The 18,117-nt window shown below is 42.3% G+C and overlaps 1 protein-coding gene across 1 annotated transcript in view; it reads left to right on the top strand.

Annotated features, from left to right (window-relative positions):
• Positions 1-10,361, top strand: part of LIG3 (DNA ligase 3) — a 31,485-nt gene extending 21,124 nt beyond the window's left edge. The window contains exons 13-20 of the mRNA XM_018566313.1: positions 3,604-3,727; positions 3,819-3,961; positions 5,506-5,580; positions 7,345-7,491; positions 8,654-8,846; positions 9,115-9,206; positions 9,320-9,385; positions 10,098-10,361. Of these exons, the coding sequence (XP_018421815.1) occupies positions 3,604-3,727; positions 3,819-3,961; positions 5,506-5,580; positions 7,345-7,491; positions 8,654-8,846; positions 9,115-9,206; positions 9,320-9,385; positions 10,098-10,334 (1,077 nt within the window). The 3' untranslated portion in view covers positions 10,335-10,361. The remainder of the gene's footprint in view (positions 1-3,603; positions 3,728-3,818; positions 3,962-5,505; positions 5,581-7,344; positions 7,492-8,653; positions 8,847-9,114; positions 9,207-9,319; positions 9,386-10,097) is intronic.
• Positions 10,362-18,117: the final 7,756 nt, after the last annotated feature.

Below are 18,117 nucleotides of genomic sequence, written 5' to 3'. Positions count from 1 at the left end.
AGATTTAAAGATGCAAGTTTTTTTTCTGTTAAAGAAAAACATTGATGTTAAGGCTTTTACCCATAGTTCTCCATAGGGTAACGGGAGGAGAACGGGAGGTGTCCTCCCGTCACCCTAGGCTCAGTATACCGCGAGCTGCAGCTCGCGGTATACTGAGACGCCACAGTATACCGCGAGCTGCTGCTCGCGGTATACTGAGACGCTGAAGCAGATCCCGACAATTAAGTCTGGATCCGCCCAACTGCGTGAGTGACAGTCAGCGCTGGCGGAGCGGGGAGGGGGGAATCCAGCCCCTCCCCTGTCACGGCAGAGAGCTGTTACAGGATCGAGAGGTGAGCGAACGCTGGTATGTGTTCGCTCACCTCCCGATCTACTGAGCCGACCTGTGACAGTCTCATTGTCACAGGTCGGCTAGAACTATGAGGTGAGTGAAAAGCACTCACCTCATAGTTCTCCTTTTAAGCCTGGTGAGGGAACCGAATGCGATTTTAAAAGGCTTGAATCTTTTGAGTAAGGGGATACTACTGCCAAACTTCTTTCATCAATGGCTAATGTACATCACAACAGAAGGAAAGGTATAACTTGGAGCAACCAGAAGTTGAGAGCTTTACAAGTATTAAAACATGGATAAACTTAACCGCTTGAAGACCGGGGGTTTTAGGCCTTGTCCACACCGAAAGAGGTGCATTCCAGAGCGGTAGCTCCTGGAAGGCACCGCTTTTGGTGTGAGCAAGCCCTTTTAAACCCCTTCCTGGCCAGGTCATTTTTCAGTATTTTGACATTTATTCTGTCATTCAACGCTGTACTGAAATTAATTTTGTACAATTTTTTGGGGACAGATGGAGCTTTCTTTTGGTGATATTTAATCACCACTGCAGGTTTTATTTTTTACTATATAAAGAAAAAAAAAGTACTGAACACTGTTTTCTCTACTTTGTTATGAAACATCACAAATAAATACATTTAGTCCAAAGTGTATTTTGCTACATTTCTTTGGTCATGTTGGGTAAATGAATACCAAACATGTCAAACCTTTAAAATTGTGTGCGCCATTTTGAAATCGCAAAAAAAAACTACCGTAGCCAAAATTGCCCATAGGTGACGCTTTAAAAACTTTTTCTGCTCATCAATTTAGTGTTAACAATGATTGATAGGCCCTAGAATTATTCCTCGCACTCTGATGTTCGTGGTAATACGTGTGAACATGTGTGGCACAATCGTTGTTTTCACACATAGGCACACCCACTGCATGTTTGCATTTTGTTTTTTTGTGGGGTGTTTTTTGTTTTGCACTTTATTTCTTTTACGTAGGGGGATAACAAGCCCCTATGTGATGTCACAGATATTGACTGGTTCTCTTTTTGGAGATATACGGGGTCTATTAGACCCCTAATGTCACCTATGGACCCCTAAAGAAGCTGATGAAGCAGAGATCATGCTTCACCAGCTTCTTCTCCGGCTACAGCAGACGATTAAATGACACCCTGAAACCAGAAGTTATGTAATACACATCGTTTTCCCTTTCAGTAATTGGAGGGGGGATTTGCTGCTGAAAGTGTGCTGATCTCCCTCCGGTCTAAGTGCAGAGATCTGCCAGCACAGGGTACAGTGGAGCCCAGGATAGCCGGCAGTGGAGGGTGTTCCCCAGCACTGTACAAGCAATTGGGCGGCTCTGTAGCCGCCCAAACACTTGTATGTAAGAGCCATTGCGGACCTTTTCAATGTTCAGAGTTTACGATGCATTGCATTTCAAGTAGCCCACTCATTTGAATGAGCTGCCCAACACACCACCACAGATCAAAAATCGTACTTGCTACATTTCTGGTAGTGCAGTAGTGGGCATTACCACAATGCAGTAGTGTGAATGGGCCTGGAAGGGAACTCATGATTTTTCAGGGTATGGAGAAGCATGTAACTTAATTTGCATTCCTCTCATTTGACATTGCTGAGGTTTAGCGATTTAGCTCAACGCTGTTATGATAGAGTGAAGAGAATCAAGTTAGAGTGACCTTACACATGGCTTCCTTTCCTTGCTTCTTGAAGCTGATCAAGTGGCAGTGAGTGAGGGAAAGGCAAGTGTGCTGTTGGGGAGGAGGCCATTAAAAGTAACTTGTTGCTTTGCCCTTCATTGGCAGTGCACAAGTTTGCTTTAAAGTGCATCTAAATCTGAAAGCAAAAATCTACTACCGTATATACTCGAGTATAAGCCGTCCCGAATATAAGCCGAGGTACCTAATTTTAGCCAAAAAAACTGGGAAAAAGTATTGACCCGAATATAAGCCGAGGGTGGGTCATCTGGCAGTCTCCGGCCACCTAAATTAGGACCCGGAGACTGCCAGATGACCCCGCTCGGAGCGCCGCACACCGAGCAGCAGTGACGCTCGGCGAGGTAAGTAAGAAGACGCGCTGGCGCTGACTCGAGTATAAGCCGAGGGGGGCACTTTTCACCCAAAAAAATGGGCTGAAAATCTCGGCTTATACTCGAGTATATACGGTATATTGCAATGTACCAGTCTTTACATGATTGCAATGTACTAGTCTTTACATGTGGTGACTGCATTAGTTTTCTTCTTTTCAGGCTGTCTTCCTATTTTTACCCAGTGATGCTGCTTTTAACACATTTCCTATCCTAGTATAACAACATTTACTCTCCTACAGTAACAGGACAGGACTACTGGAAAGGTCACCTGCCTTTTTGTCTATGGCATAGATGGGCAGAATCCTGTAGTCCTCAGAACAATAAATTGATAACACAGAAAGTTTTCAGCTGAAGATTTTTCTGGCAAGCTCAGCAAGTATTTTTTTTGTACTTAAAACAGCTAAAACAATAACGGCCTAGGTACACAATTATAGCATCCGTTAGGTGATCTGGAGCCTGGTTGGGGGGGTGCCCAGCACAGTGGGAGGTTTTTGGCTCTCCTGGAACCTCGGGGGAGACTATATTGTAAGGGATGAAATGGTGGCGAGAGCATTGAGAGACCTCCATTTGAAATCTGCATTGTTTCACAGCAATGATTGCCGGATTTCTGGTACTGTGTATATTTCTGGGAAGAGCTTAATAAATTGGCTGTAATGGTCCACACATCAAGGAGCGGGTGGGGGGTAGATTGGTTGTAATTAGAAATTTTTATTAAAATACCTACATGTGCCTGGGGGTGGGGGAGGGTTATGGTCAGAGAGTTGAAATTAATGGACCTTGCATGGTCCTGCATGTATGTTGGCATACGTTATGCCGTAATGTATACACAGTTGTGCATGGATGGGGTGCTATGTTGGTGCCCGAATGTTATTGTTGTGTAATAACTTAATATGCAAAATCAATAAAAAGATTTTTCAAAAAAAACAACAGCTAAAACAAAATGCTTTCAAGGGAGAAAATAAGAGAAGTCCATTGTTAGGGTTTACATACCATTTTTAATTTCTATGGGCAACCTAGTATCTGCATTTCCTTAAAGTCTGATGGTACAAGTAAAAATACAACGCAGAAAGCGCTCTCTAGACAGATTGGCAAAATAACCGTATGTAATCTCTTTGCACTTTGTCCTGTTTTTCTGATACATTTTCTTCCAAATATAAAAGCTCATTGTTTTTATCTTCTTCCAGTCAATGTATGAGCCAGGAAAGCGTCACTGGCTGAAGGTGAAAAAGGATTACTTGAATGAAGGTGCTATGGCGGACACTGCTGATCTTGCAGTTTTGGGAGCATTTTATGGAAAAGGAGCAAATGGTAAAAGATCCCAGACGTTTGTCTAGTACCTATATTATATTATTACAAAATATTCCTTGGTTTCTATATACCGATATTGTTCTTTTTCCAGGTGGTATGATGTCTATATTCCTTATGGGATGTTATGACACAGAGAGCGGCAAGTGGTGCACAGTGACAAAATGCTCAGGTGGTTATGATGATGCAACGCTTGCCCGTTTACAAAAGGAGCTGGAAATGGTCAAGATCAGCAAGGTTAGATTCTGGAATATAAAGAGATCACTTTGCCTAACTGTGCTTTATTAAAGAAAGGCTCATTTCACCCAGCACTGAATCGGCTTATATTCGAGTCAATACTTTTTCCCAGTTTTTTTTGGTAAAATTAGGTGCCTCGGCTTATATTCGGGACGGCTTATACTCGAGTATATACGGTACTATGCAACCTGAGATTTAACTCTTGAGTTTAGTGTGTCACTTTAACTTTTTTTTTAGTACAATAAGGATGAGGATTTCCCCAAACTCCCACTGCTCACTACCCTCATAGCGCTTGTGAGGATAGTGCGCGGTGGGAGTTTGGGGAAATCCTGACACTAAACTCAGGAGTTAAAGCTTTAAAATGCATTCAAGTACCTTTTAGCTATTAACAAAAATGTATCTTATTTGTGTATCACTCAGCTGTAGATCCTCAAACCATCTCTGAATGCATGCTGACATCGTCCTTCCTTCTGGAGGGGGGCTACTTTTTTTCTCCATGATCACTGTGTGTATTTGTAAAGCAAACTTCAAAAACAGGATGTCTTGCTGCACTCCTAACCAGAATAACCCCAAGCTGGGTGGGTGCTTGTAGTGACCACGGGAGGCACCGTGTGAATCACAGAATAAAGGAATAATGTCACCAGCACACCATTTTTTTGTTAGTCAATGATCCATTTTAATGGCACATTGCCATCCAATACACAAGCGCTTTCGGGGCCGCCGTGGGTCCCCTTCATCGTGGGTCCCCGCCGAAAGCGCTTGTGTATTGGATGGCAATGTGCCATTAAAATGGATCATTGACTAACAAAAAACTGGTGTGCTGGTGACATTATTCCTTTATTTGTAAAGCAGACACCACTCCAAGCTCACTCCCGTGATGGACTACAATCTCACTTTTCATTTACTAATTTGTATTGAGATTGTAGTCCATCACGGGAGTGAGCTTGGAGCGGTGGCTACTTTAAAACACACACACAGGGACCATGGGGAACAAAAGTAGCCACCCTCCAGAAGGAAGGACAGTGTCAGCATTCAGAGATGATTTGAGGATCTACAGCCGAGTAATACGCAAATAAGATACCATTTTGTTAGTAGTTAAGGTACTTCAATGCATTTTAAAGATTTAACTCCTGAGTTTAGTGTGCAAGATTTTATTGCATAGATACAGATTTTATATGCTATGGTGGGATTCAGAAAATCAAGAATTAATTTTTAAGGGCTTAGTGTGCATCTCAACTTGCATGTGAAATATATAGAATATGAATAAAAATCATAGCAAACTCAGAATGGGAGTGGGAACAGGTGAGTAGAATGTGTACAAACATTTTTTTCCATGCCATCAGTCTACAGCTATTTTATTAGACTTGAGACTTGTGGGACCTACAGGTGGCACATTCAATCTCTCTGGGGTGCAATACTGAAGCGGAGCTCTTGTGTTGCAGGAGTAGCGTGCATTGGGTCTTTGAAGAAACTGCATCTACTTTTCATTTTACAAATTAGCTAGTTTTTATTTATTTATTTTTTCTTTCATCCTGTTTCTCCAGGACCCATCTAAAATCCCTTCATGGCTGAAAATCAACAAGAACTATTACCCGGACTTCATAATACGGGATCCTGAGGTAATATTCGCTTATTTTACCCTTAAATGGAAAAGTATTAGTGAAGAGAAAACTTAGTTTTGAGAGAGAGAATATTCCTCACAATGGAAAGATATCCTTGAACATCCTGTTCTACTGGACCGGAAGTGAAGACAAATCTCCCCAATAAGACACAAATGGCTAAAAAAAAAAAAAAAACGGACAGTAGTTTTAACTCTCCCCTGCTCCAATCCAAAATGGAGAGGGGAAAATAAAGTTGTTTTGGCTTTAGATATAGAAGAAGTCTCACCTTGTATTATTTTTCACAGCTCAGTCACCTGTCACTGCGTATGTTGCTTTTTATCTCATGCTTCTGTGTGATGGAGCGGAGATCCAGACTTTATCCATTTATTCCTTTTCATTCCTGACCAGGCACTCTTCATTGACAGTTCTTATCTCGGTGTTTCCTGACCTTTACAGACACAAAGGTCACAGGAATGCAGAGGGAGAGCTCACATTCTCACAGAAAACAGTGCCATCATAATTTTATTTATTACAGATATTTATATAGTGCCAACAATGTATGCAGTGCTTTACATAGAGCACATTCATATCAGTCCCTGCCCTTAAGGAGCTTACAATCTAAAGTCCCTATCTCACATGCATGCATACGAGGGCCAGTTAACCTCACAGCATGTCTTTTGGAGTGTGGGACAAAACGGGAGTAGCCAGAGGAAACCCATGCAAGCTCCTTGTACATAATGTCCTGACTGGGATTTGAACTGGGTACCTCCAGTGCAGCAAAGCAGAAGTGCTAACCAGTACTCAGACCCACTCAGCAGTCCTTCTGAGAAAACACTGACTTGGATTTATCAGTGCCTTAATATCCTGAGCAGGGAAGAATCTCCAATGAAGTGTGCTAAAGTCCTTGGGAATTTGTGTATCTAATCTGGAGGGTTTTTGTTTTTAACCAAATCAACTCCTGTATGATTTCTTTATACTACCCGCCCCTACCCACCCTCTGGCCAGCATCTGAACATTAAATTAAGATTAACCATAAGAAAGGATTGGAAAAAGGGGTCCCATGACCATCCATGCTTCATTTTATCCAGCTATGCACTGGCTGGTGGGAGGAGTCCGGTGAAATCACTACAGTAACGCCAACAGCAACATCGATTTCACACTTTGCAAACTTCCCACCATGCACAGCAGACAACACTGATCTGAGCAATATACCAACTACTGCATGGATTTTCTGAGGCCCAAGATTCAGTGTGCATGGGGGTTTGGGGGCTTTGGAACTCGCTCCTTTCACAACCAGGTGAAACTGGCTCTATGTAAGCCCAGGTGTGTATGTTCTTGATGGTCAGTGGGTCTTCGGGGAGGCTGCACACCACACAGAGAGAAATTGTACTACTGCAATGCTCTTCAATGGAAAGTTGGAGACACGGTGAGGGGTGGAATAAAAGAGAAGCAGTTTATCCAGCATCAGAGGCAAAAGCAGACGGGACATAAGTAGATGAGACTGAAGTTCTGCTTTAAATGCTTATGGGTATACCTGTGTTTTGATTGCTCGTGTATAAGCATGTGCATTCAGATGCATTTCAAACATACTAAAACATATACATTTCATTCTAAATGTATGTGTTCAAGAAGGCTTCTGATCATCAGGCTTTGAGAATGTTTCCAGTTAATACCATTTACTGTGTAATACTAATGAAGAATGTAATTTAAAGCAAATGCAACGTGTGTTCAGTATGTTATCCAGCTGCCGATAACCAGTTATTCCTTGTCATTTGTTCACAGAATGCCCCTATCTGGGAGATTACAGGAGCAGAGTTCTCCAAGGCAGAGGCCCACACAGCTGGTGGGATTTCTATACGTTTCCCGCGTTGCACCCGCTTCCGAGATGACAAAGATTGGAAAACAGCCACCACTTTACAGCAGCTAAAGGTGAGAGGAATCCTTGTAAAGGATCATATGGCGTGCATATTAAAATTTGAATGGGGCTTGTACATTGCAATGGCATCTGACACAGTAGACCGTGGATGTCAGAACTTCCTGTACAGCAGCCAAAACTATGCCCTGGCTTCTTGAGCATAAAATCTTAAATTTAGATTACATTTAAAGTAAATCTTTAACAGGCTTGACCTATTCCAATGGAACGTATTATGGAAAATGCATATAGCAGAGCTGCTCGTTGATGAAAACTGCATGACAACAGATAAGTTCATCCATAGGAATCAGAAGCTGAAGTTCTATTTAAATTTACCCGAGTTTATAAGTGTGGCTTGTCACCTCCCGCTTCACAATGTGACTTTATTGGTCGTTAGGCTGTCCATCGGATTCGCGGATCGGCAGCGCAGCTTGGGAGGAGAGGAAAGGGCAGAGCTCTGCTTTTACTGGAAAAGTCAAGAATTGCTTATATTTTCAGCCGGTTCTCTGAAACTACTGGCTGCAGAGTATGGACTCCATCAACCTAAAGTGGGGTTTTAGTAAAAAATGCAGGGATTAAGCCCTGGCTGTGTCCACATGCGGGGATTAAGCCCTGGCTGTGTCCACATGCGGGGATTAAGCCCTGGCTGTGTCCACATGCGGGGATTAAGCCCTGGCTGTGTCCACATGCGGGGATTAAGCCCTGGCTGTGTCCACATGCAGCTATAAAGCCCTGGCTGTGTCCACATGCGGGGATTAAGCCCTGGCTGTGTCCACATGCGGGATTAAGCCCTGGCTGTGTCCACATGCACGTAAAAAGCCCTGGCTGTGTCCACATGCAGTTATAAAGCCCTGGCTGTGTCCACATGCAGGTAAAAAGCCCTGGCTGTGTCCACATGCAGTTATAAAGCCCTGGCTGTGTCCACATGCAGGTAAAAAGCCCTGGCTGTGTCCACATGCAGTTATAAAGCCCTGGCTGTGTCCACATGCAGTTATAAAGCCCTGGCTGTATCCACATGCAGCTATAAAGCCCTGGCTGTGTCCACATGCAGTTATAAAGCCCTGGCTGTATCCACATGCAGCTATAAAGCCCTGGCTGTGTCCCTCCTACTGGTTTTGCCAGCCAGTTGTTTTCACTCTTATTTCAGCTATGTGCTTATTGTCTTTTTCCCTTTTTCAGGAGCTATATCAGATCTCAAAAGAGAAGTGTGATTTCACTGTTACGGCCACGTCATCTCAGGATGAGGAAGGCTCTTCTGAGAGCAGCAGTCGGGACAATGAAGCAAACTCTAGACCACCAACACCTAGTGGCTCTGTGAAGAAACCAAAAAGCTCAAGTTCTAAATCACCTGGCAAAGATAAAAGAAATGACAGTAAGCAACCTTCCCTATTCCACCGACGGGTGTGCTAGTTATTTAAGAACTAATAAAGACTTGCTTAGGATAGAATTGTAAAAAAACATTTATTGTGTGTAATATACTGAGTTACTTGCAGCAGTATTTAGAAAAGGGGAGCAGCTTTGTTTCTTGGAGTGGTTCAGTCATTTGCATATTCCATTGGTTTACAGCTGACCTGCAGTTATTTGCAGCTACCAGAAGGGGGCAGAGCGTTATTATTTACTTTTCATTGTGCACGATTTAGGTGGCAAACTTTCCCAACCAAAGAAAAGCGATGAACCAGCTAAAGCAGAGAAGAGGAAAATCGTATCACCAGTCTCTGTTGATAGTAAAAAGGTAAGTGGTTGTGTGTGGTTTTTTTTATTTTAAGAATGAGCACAGCATGTGTTTACAGGGCTCCTTTTTAGTTTGATTATTAGTCAATATTCTTGTGCTTATTTTCCCCCCAGGTAAAACTCTCCAGTGCAAGTAATGGCAACGGGCACAATGTGGCACAACCGTCAGCCACAGCCAAAGTAAGTATATGTCAGATATTTCCTGACTACTTGTCTCTCCCTGTTTTATTTCACAGTACAAGCAGAAGCTTCAGCACTGCGTGTGCAGCAATGCAAAATTACTAGTCATTAGACAGACAGACACCAAACCATATGACTAGCAGAAGCCAGTTTAATAAATAATTTTTTATATATATATATATATATATAGTATACAGTATACTGCATGTATATGTGTGTATACATTTTTTATTTTTTTCTCTCAATTTTTTTTAATCTACATGGTTGAGTAGAATATCAGATGTGTTTCCAGTAATTTAAAGGGGCTGTAGGCATTTGTAATGACATTGATCTCTGACAGCTTCATGTAACACGTCTTCAGTCTCCTGCATCGTGTCGTCAATCTCAAACCTGTAGTATGTCCACAATTTCTGACCGTTGCCTGTAGCCTTACTTATACTGAATCTTGTATATGGAAAATATGTATGAGCCTTTGTCAGTTCTAGGGGCATGACTTGAGGAAACAATTGGGTAAGTTGACTGCCATTGCTCTAAATTAATCTTTAACCTTTTGTGTTTGCAGCACATTTTATGTTTTTTCTTTATAAGCTCTTTGTTTGCTTACAAGCCTCAGTTTAGTTGGTTCTGCTTATAGGACTTGTTAAAAAAAAACTGAAGTCTTCATTAGGTGGCTTTACAAGGTCTCAAGCTGTGTCTGTAATTTCTTTTGTAGACCCTTCTGGATATATTCACAGGAGTGAGGCTTTATCTGCCTGCTTCTCTTGAAGAATTTTCAAAATTGCGCCGCTACTTCATTGCTTATGACGGTGATCTCGTCCCAGAATTTGACGCTCCTTCTGCCACACATGTGATGGGGGATATTCCTGAATGTGCTGAGGATGCCAAGCATGTGACACCACGTTGGATATGGGAATGCATTAGACGCAGAAGGCTAGTAGCACCTTGCTGATGGCTCTGGGCACACACAGTTACTGACGAGAAGTGGGCTCGTTTACATCAGTGATATCATGTTTACAGAACTGATTTAACAAGTACTCATGAATGCCAGAGTCATGGTTACAGACCTGATTATAAATATTGCTAGCTAATGTCTTTTTATGATCACAATTAGTACTCTAGTTTCATGGAGACTTTCCTGAAGGTACATAATCTGATAATAATGTCTGTCCTAAAGGCTCCCTCAGCCGTCTTTCCTTTTGGTTTACCCAGATTGCTTGGGTAGAAGTATATACTATGTGCCATTGTTGGATCCTTGCAGCATTGTTCTGCACTTGTAAATCTGTTTGGTCAATTAAAAACACAATTTGTCAGTCTAGAATTTGAATTGTGGACTGGAGAAAAATATTTTTTTTTTTAAGCTGCACACTATTGCTTTTACATGTTTGGATATAATTACATTTTTATACCTGCATTGAAAATCTGCCAAGTGAACTACTTTGTGTGTGTGTGTACAGTGGACAACTACTAGCTAATAATGGCCATCTGGACCAGCGTTGTCCAGTTCTTCAGGAAGGGGCTCGAGATCCTATTTTACATTGATGTTCTTTTGCAGAGACCTGTGGATGTATTAAAAACTTGAAACACAGAGAAACTTTATCTTGTAGATCATGCATTGTTTATTTTATAGTCATTCATCAGATCTTAATTAGTCAATTCCACCAAATGTTAGCAACTGCAATACCATATTGGGATCGTCCTGTTGAATTTTCTGTAATGGATATTTAAAAGAGAACTATGAGATGAGTGATTTCCACTCACCTCATAGTTCTAGCCGACCTGTGACAATGAGACTGTCACAGGTCGGCTCAGTAGATCGGGAGGTGAGCGAACACATACCGGCGTTCGCTCACCTCTCGATCCTGTCACGGCTCTCTGCCGTGACAGGGGGAGGGGCTGGATTCCCCCCTCCCCGCTCCGATCTGCCAGCGCTGACTGGCGAAATGGACGGGAAGGGGGCGGGTACAGCTGGCTCTGCCTCTAGATAGGCAAAGCCAGCTGTCACTCACGCAGCTGGGCGGATCCCGTCATCTAGGTCGGGATCCGCTCCCGCTGCGGCATCTCAGTATACCGCGAGCTGTAGCTCGCGGTATACTGAGCTTGGGGTAACGGGAGGACGCTAGTTTGTGTCCTCCCGTTACCCTAAGGAGAACTATGGGGAAAAACACTGACCCCATAGTTCTCCTTTTTAGCGTCTTGCCTATTATATACTTCTTAGGCATTTGTGGTGTGTAAATTAACTAGGCCTGAAAATGTGACTGTATTTTAGCTCAGTGTGTTCATTTCCACACTGTCTGCAGGTGGCATTTATTATTATTTGATCTGTCATGTGTCTACAGGTTATTGTAGGTTGTTTAGAAAGTTGTAATCATGAAGACAATGGCTGCTCAGTCTCCTCATTGAACTGAGGAATGCACCTTATCCAGTACATGTATTGCTGCTGAAAGCTTCATGTATCCATTTAATTAGAAAACGAGAGGCTCATGTTACTGGCGTAGTATCTGTTCTAAGCAACATCCAGAAGTCATGGATTGATTTGCTCATTTCTGTAAAGTACTATAAAGGTGGATATTTTGCATTTCTCCCCTCAAGTGCAATAATTGCCATAAACTGATTATGAAAAAAAAAAAATATAACCTCTTAAGGGCAGATTCACACCATTTTCTGGACCGATCTGAAACGCACTGCTTTGCCGCGTTCCCTTTTAGGTCTTGCTGGAGGGACCTCTGCAAGACCTACAGGTAGCCAGGACAAGAGCAGCACAATGCTTGCACATAAGAGACATGAACTTACCACAGTTGTTCTTTTCAGAGCTGCTGAAATGACCATAGCCAGGGACAACCTGGGGATCAATGCCTCTCCACTTGTCCATCCTCCTATCATTGTTCTTATATTGCCCATGCTTCGGATCATACAGCTCTGGGCAGCCTTCCACAAGTTCTACAAAGAAGTCAGTGTCCACTTCAGCCATCGTGGTTCCTATCTTCACAGATCTCTCTCTCCGCAGAAGCAGGAAGTCCAGGGGTGATGAGATCATCCAAACCAACCAAAAAAAAGTTTTTTTTGTCCTCATTGTGTTCCAGTGCATTTTTGATGTGTTTGTGCGTGTTCCAGACCAGACAAAATGTGACACGCAGTATTTTTCTGGTCTGGAACTGACTGCAATGGTGTGAACTGAGGCCGAGAACAGCATAGGAAACATTGGGGTGCATTTTAGGTCCAGAAACGGTCTGGAGGTGGTGTGAATGGGCCGTAAGGGCTGTGGACTTGGTTTATCATTCTACACTCTTTAGCAGCTAGATGGCTTTCCATAAATAGTAGGCTCCAGTAACCCCAGTAAAAGCAACCCTTCATTTGTGCAGGAAAACCGGTCTACCTGCTTTGGAAATGTGATGTTCAGTTAAGCTTTTACTATACAGGTTCTTAAACCTGTCCACATGTCTCACCCATAGAAAAGGCTTTGTGGGTTGCCAGGCACTGGCTTTACCTTTTAGTGGTTTTTGTTTTTGCTCGTGCAGAGCTGCAAAAATATCTACTGTTGCAATCTAAATATGTAAAGTGGGTTTGCTGTGTCGTGATTTTATTTCAAACCTTGAAGTAGAACAAAAGGCTTTCTATGGGTATAACCCTTTCACTGCCAGCAACATATGCCTTAGGTCACTGGCAGCAGACCCCTCTAAACAGACTCCTGTGGGCTATAGCTGCCAAGAATCTATTCAGCTGTGTAAAGCAGACTGTCTGCTTTACACGGGACAGGGTTCTGGTGGCTAAGGTGCAGCCCGATTGGCTCAGGGGCCAGTGAAGCGTGTACTTTCCCCCACCCCAGCACAATTTGCACTTGAATGGCTACTTTGCAGTGAAAATCTAATAGACCCCTAATGTCACTTTACAGAGTACCTGTTCACCACCTAATATGCTATCACATAGAGGGCTTGCAAGCCCCCCTATGTGATGGCAATGAAAAATAAAAGTAAAGGACCTCCGCACACGTGCATAGTAACAAACACACATGCGCCAGCGTGAGAGCGATAGTTCTATGGCTAATAGTCGCAGTTCATTCTAAACAGATGACCTGTTTGGGCTTTTAAAACGTCGCCTATGGACAATTTGGGATACCGTATTTTGTCAGTTTCCCAATTTTAAAGCTTGGCATGTTGAGTATCTATTTACTCAGCATAACCTCCTCTTTTATATTTTACCACAAAATGTGCTTGTTCAGGCACTTCCTGTTATGAGCTGACATTTCTGTCTGTGCCTGCCTCCCAGTTGCTGTCTTGCATTGTCACCCTGTCACAAGTACTTCCCAAACAAATGAAGCAGACATTGTCCACTGTTAGCACTAACAAGGAAACCCATCCTGTGAAATGCCATGCAACCATTGCTGCTGAAGTGCATGCATGTAGAGAGGGAGTGGCTGCAGCAGATGAGCACCACTGAGATGCCACAAAGGATGATATACAAATAAACATTGCACAAGCCTAATTATTAGAGGATACCCATAGACTCAGAACCACAGTTTTGATCCAGTTGGCCTGCGCTTCATTGAACCCTATGTTAGGTGACGGCAGCTTTGTTCCCAATTTGCCCCTAATGTGCACTTTGATTGCAGGGAGGTGGGGTTCTTCACTATGAGCTTGCCACTGGCAACTTACATACTTCTCAAGATAAATATAAATACATGTGTTTTCTATATATTTCATATATGGTGTTCAGGACTAATAAAGATTTAAAATGTTCTATAAACATATATTTGTAGAAAGAGCCAGGCACTTACACATTCAGGTGACTATAACTGTATTAGGCGTGATGACTCAGCAGAGCCTTAGATCACTGGAATGGTGTGGCAGAGAGGCTGTGGGGACCAGTCTAGCAGCCAGGCAGGGGGTTCAGGTGAGTATATCTATCTTATTATAGACCCAAGATGAAAATGAGCACTTAATCCTTGCAGTGCAGGGGTAGCCCCACTGCAAGGGTTAATTGTATTTGTTTGGAGTTCTTCTTTAATAAGTAGCATTTATGGATAATCGGTTTTGTTTTTTCCAAATCTGGTGTTTCAGACATACAGCTCCCCTTTCTAAGTCAAAAAGGCTTCAGATGTTTGTTGGTTTATACTGTCTGTCACCTACACGAAAAAGGACACTGGAAAAGTGTAGGTCCGCCCAAGATAACACATCTCACTACCAGCCTGTCTGGTTTTTTGTTTTTCCTAGTGTCCTAGAAGGATGGATGTCTTTTCTTCAGTTCTGCTGTTGTAGAGACTGACATTTATATTCTTCCCCTGAAGGACATCAATTCTACTAGAGTTGGGAGATGTTGCTACCTACAGGAGGCTTACACACTGGTATACTGTTTGCACCTATTAGAGACCTTCATCCCTTTTATTCTCACCCACAGATTGTTTTTTCTTGCAGTAGCCATCAGCTTTTTGAGGCGAGTGTCTGAACTGGCAGCTTTATCTTGCAATTAACTCTTTTTGGTCTTGCATAGAGACAAAGTGGTGTTGAGGGCCAGGATTTCCTTCCTGCATAAGGTAGTGTGTATGTTCTACAACAAGCTTGTATTCATATCTGTATCTATAGGCATAGTTCCTAACAGAGGCAGAAATATATATTTTTTTTAGAACAGTTCTTGCCACCCTGCAAACCTAATGCAAGTACAGAGCAGGTGATTCTAAGCTGTTGTCTTTGATCATTATGTCACACTACGGCTAGATAGGTGCATGAGGGCTGCTTTTAAATCTTAAGAATATGTAAATAGTTAAATGCTCAGTCTTGGCAGAGGTGCCCTTCAAGACATGCTACAATATCTAATTTAACCCCTTTGTGACGACATACAGTGTACATTGCCTTGCAAGCCCCCCTATGTGATAGCAGTCCCAAAAAAACAAACAGTTTCAAATTAAAATGAAAAAAATGTAAAGTCCCCCACGCAACGCCACGTAAACACGCATCGGGTGCGCCTACGTATGAAAACGATGTTGGGTATCGCCGCGCACGCCGGAGTGAGAGCAATAATTCTAGGGCCAGTATTTTGGGGCATCTCTAAATTGATGACCTGTGGGGGCTTTTAAAGCATCTTTTATGGACTTTTTGGGGTACTGCAGTTTTTCGGCGTTTCACAGACGCACGCAATTTGTAAACTGGGCATGTTGGGTATCGTTTTACTCATTGTAACCTCATCTTTTATATTTCATTTAAAAAATTGGTGTTGTGTTTTGGGGTTTAATAAGGAGTTGCGCTAATATTGCGCAACATGAAAATTTGCAACTACCACCATTATATTGTATAGGGTCTTGGCATTCAGAAAACATATGCTGTGTGTGGGGGTTAGAAGTCATTTTCAGGCCTAAAATGTGGAATATAACATGGGTGGGGAAAAAAAGGCCTCAGTCATGAAGGGGTTAATAACGTTAAGGGGGGGAGGAAGAAAAAAAAAAAAAAAAACTTACCTTGGGTGCCATAGTAGACCATCAGTGCTCATTTTTAAAATTGGGAAAAACATTGGGTTAGGCCTATTTTCAAAGAAACGTGGGCCAAGGCATAGGTTATGAACTTTACCATTAAAAAAAGGACTTGCTGCAAGCAAAGAAAACAAATAATCCTGAAGTTTAAAGAAATGTAGTTTTTGTTTTTTTATTTAAACTTTAATCAAGTCCCAAACAAGACAGAAAATACAATTCCTGTAAATAAAAATCACTTTAAGACAAAATAAAGCTGAATTATGTCATATAAAAAGTCCCAAAGCACCTTAAATAGAACTATCTGATCAGTAATATGCTTAAAGCATTAACAACCACAGGCACAAAGTCCACAGGGTGCTGTGTATTGGGATCAGCACCCGTATGTCCAGTTGAAAGGTATAGCCCTTAAAATGAGAATGATACACAGATAAGCAGCTGGGAACATATAAGTGACTGGCACATTTATGTTTGCGACTCTACCACTTATACCTAGAAACAACATGGGTATTATTCATTAAAAAAAAAAAAAAGGGATAAGCTTGGCCTAATTCAAACAAAAAATATCAGCTTTTTCTTGGCTGCATCTTATTGATAACAGCGAATGCTAAATGGGTGCTTTGTTTGTGGTGGGGTGTGTGTGGTGTTGTGTGGGGGGGGGGGGGGGGGGGGAATTGGAAGGGGGGGGTGTCCCCTATATTTCAGGTGCGATTAGGGATTCCTGCGTCACAAACTTGTGTTTTCCTGCACAGGAATCCCTAATTTGGCGTTTACATGCATCAACTGTCACCCATTCAAGTTAATGATCAGTTGACAGCCGCTGCATGTACACGCCTGCATACCGCATGTGATATGATTACATGCAGTTATAACAATCACTCTCCCTGGATAAACAATTGTGTATCCAGGGAGAGTGATTGATTCCTAACTGCATGTAATCCTTTCACATGATTACATGCGGTGTGCAGGAGTTTACATGCAGCAGCGTTAACCAAACGCCTATTCATTTGGTCATATAATCTTGGCTAAGAGGGGACAATCAGATACTCTAAACTCTGATCCTCTCTTGCAGCACAGTTCACACGACTTTGATGATGCCTAGGCATTTGGTCATTTCACTAGCATGTTTTCACAGAAAATACAGTATTTCTGTCTTTCTATTCATCCCAGCAGGCCTAGTGTCATACCTTCCTTGAAAGACAGATGAGGGCTGCCTTCTGAGGATGCTAGTTATCCAGCTATTACATTGACCAACTGGCTTTATTAAGTTTTGAAACACTGACATGGACCATGTTTTGCATAGAGTCAGAGTAATATCATCACACATCTTTATTTGCAAGTTTGTTTAAGAAATTAAAGCAAAAATGACTGCCAGTAAAAAGCAATGGCAGCTTTCATGTCACTTTCTGGAAGGGTTTTTAAGTTAATGTCTTAATATAAGTCCACTTTGACGAAATACAGCCACTTTTGACCTGTTGAGGTAAGGTGACAGTGTCTGCACAGAGCCCACCCTCCCAAGGAGGTATACTCATCCAGCTATGCCCCTTTGTTGCCTCTCCATATGACCAGAGCCCTCATTATGGAAATTGAGCTTTTGTGTATAGGGGACCAAGTGACAGTGTTTGGGCCTGAACAGCCAGCCTACCTGCACAAAATCTTGTATGTGGATCTGACAAAGCTCTGATGCCAAACACTTAAGCAGACGGGGGCAAGAGAGCGCAGCGGGGTAAGCATAAATGCCTGGGAGTGGACCCTTTTGCAGACGCTGCCACTTTGCTGTAAATGGGCAAAGTGACGGTTGTCACTTTAAGATCTGTATTTAGCAGTCCCAGAAGGATGAATACGCTGGAAGGTGATTTAAGGGCTTCATGAAAGCTGCTGAAAGCTTGTTATATACTTTGTAAATACTTACTGAACCTGACACTTCACAATAGGTTTTTATAGGCTAAGATTACACAATAACACTGTATGAGGCCCAACACATTTGGAAACACAGAATGCAAATAATTACTTGTGCTACTTTTTCATCTGCTTCTGGATACTTTAATACATGCTTGTGAGCCCTTAAAATACCAAATACTTCCCCATCATACTATACACTACAGTGCAAATCAAAAGTAAAAAGGAAGTTATAAAAAATTAAGTCTCAATTATACCGCCACTAATGAATAAAGATGCTCTAAAGAGCAACAGATCGCACTTAGCTTTGGTACGTATTACCTCATATTTTTGCTTTATTCTTCTCCTTCTCATGAAAAAGCACTAGTTCTTTGTTCTC

Source organism: Nanorana parkeri, unplaced genomic scaffold (assembly GCF_000935625.1).
Source record: "Nanorana parkeri isolate BGI_ZX_2015 unplaced genomic scaffold, ASM93562v1 scaffold935, whole genome shotgun sequence".
Taxonomy (NCBI): domain Eukaryota; kingdom Metazoa; phylum Chordata; class Amphibia; order Anura; family Dicroglossidae; genus Nanorana; species Nanorana parkeri.
The sequence above is the reverse complement of the archived record's forward strand: the minus strand, read 5'-3'. Positions and strand labels throughout refer to the sequence as shown.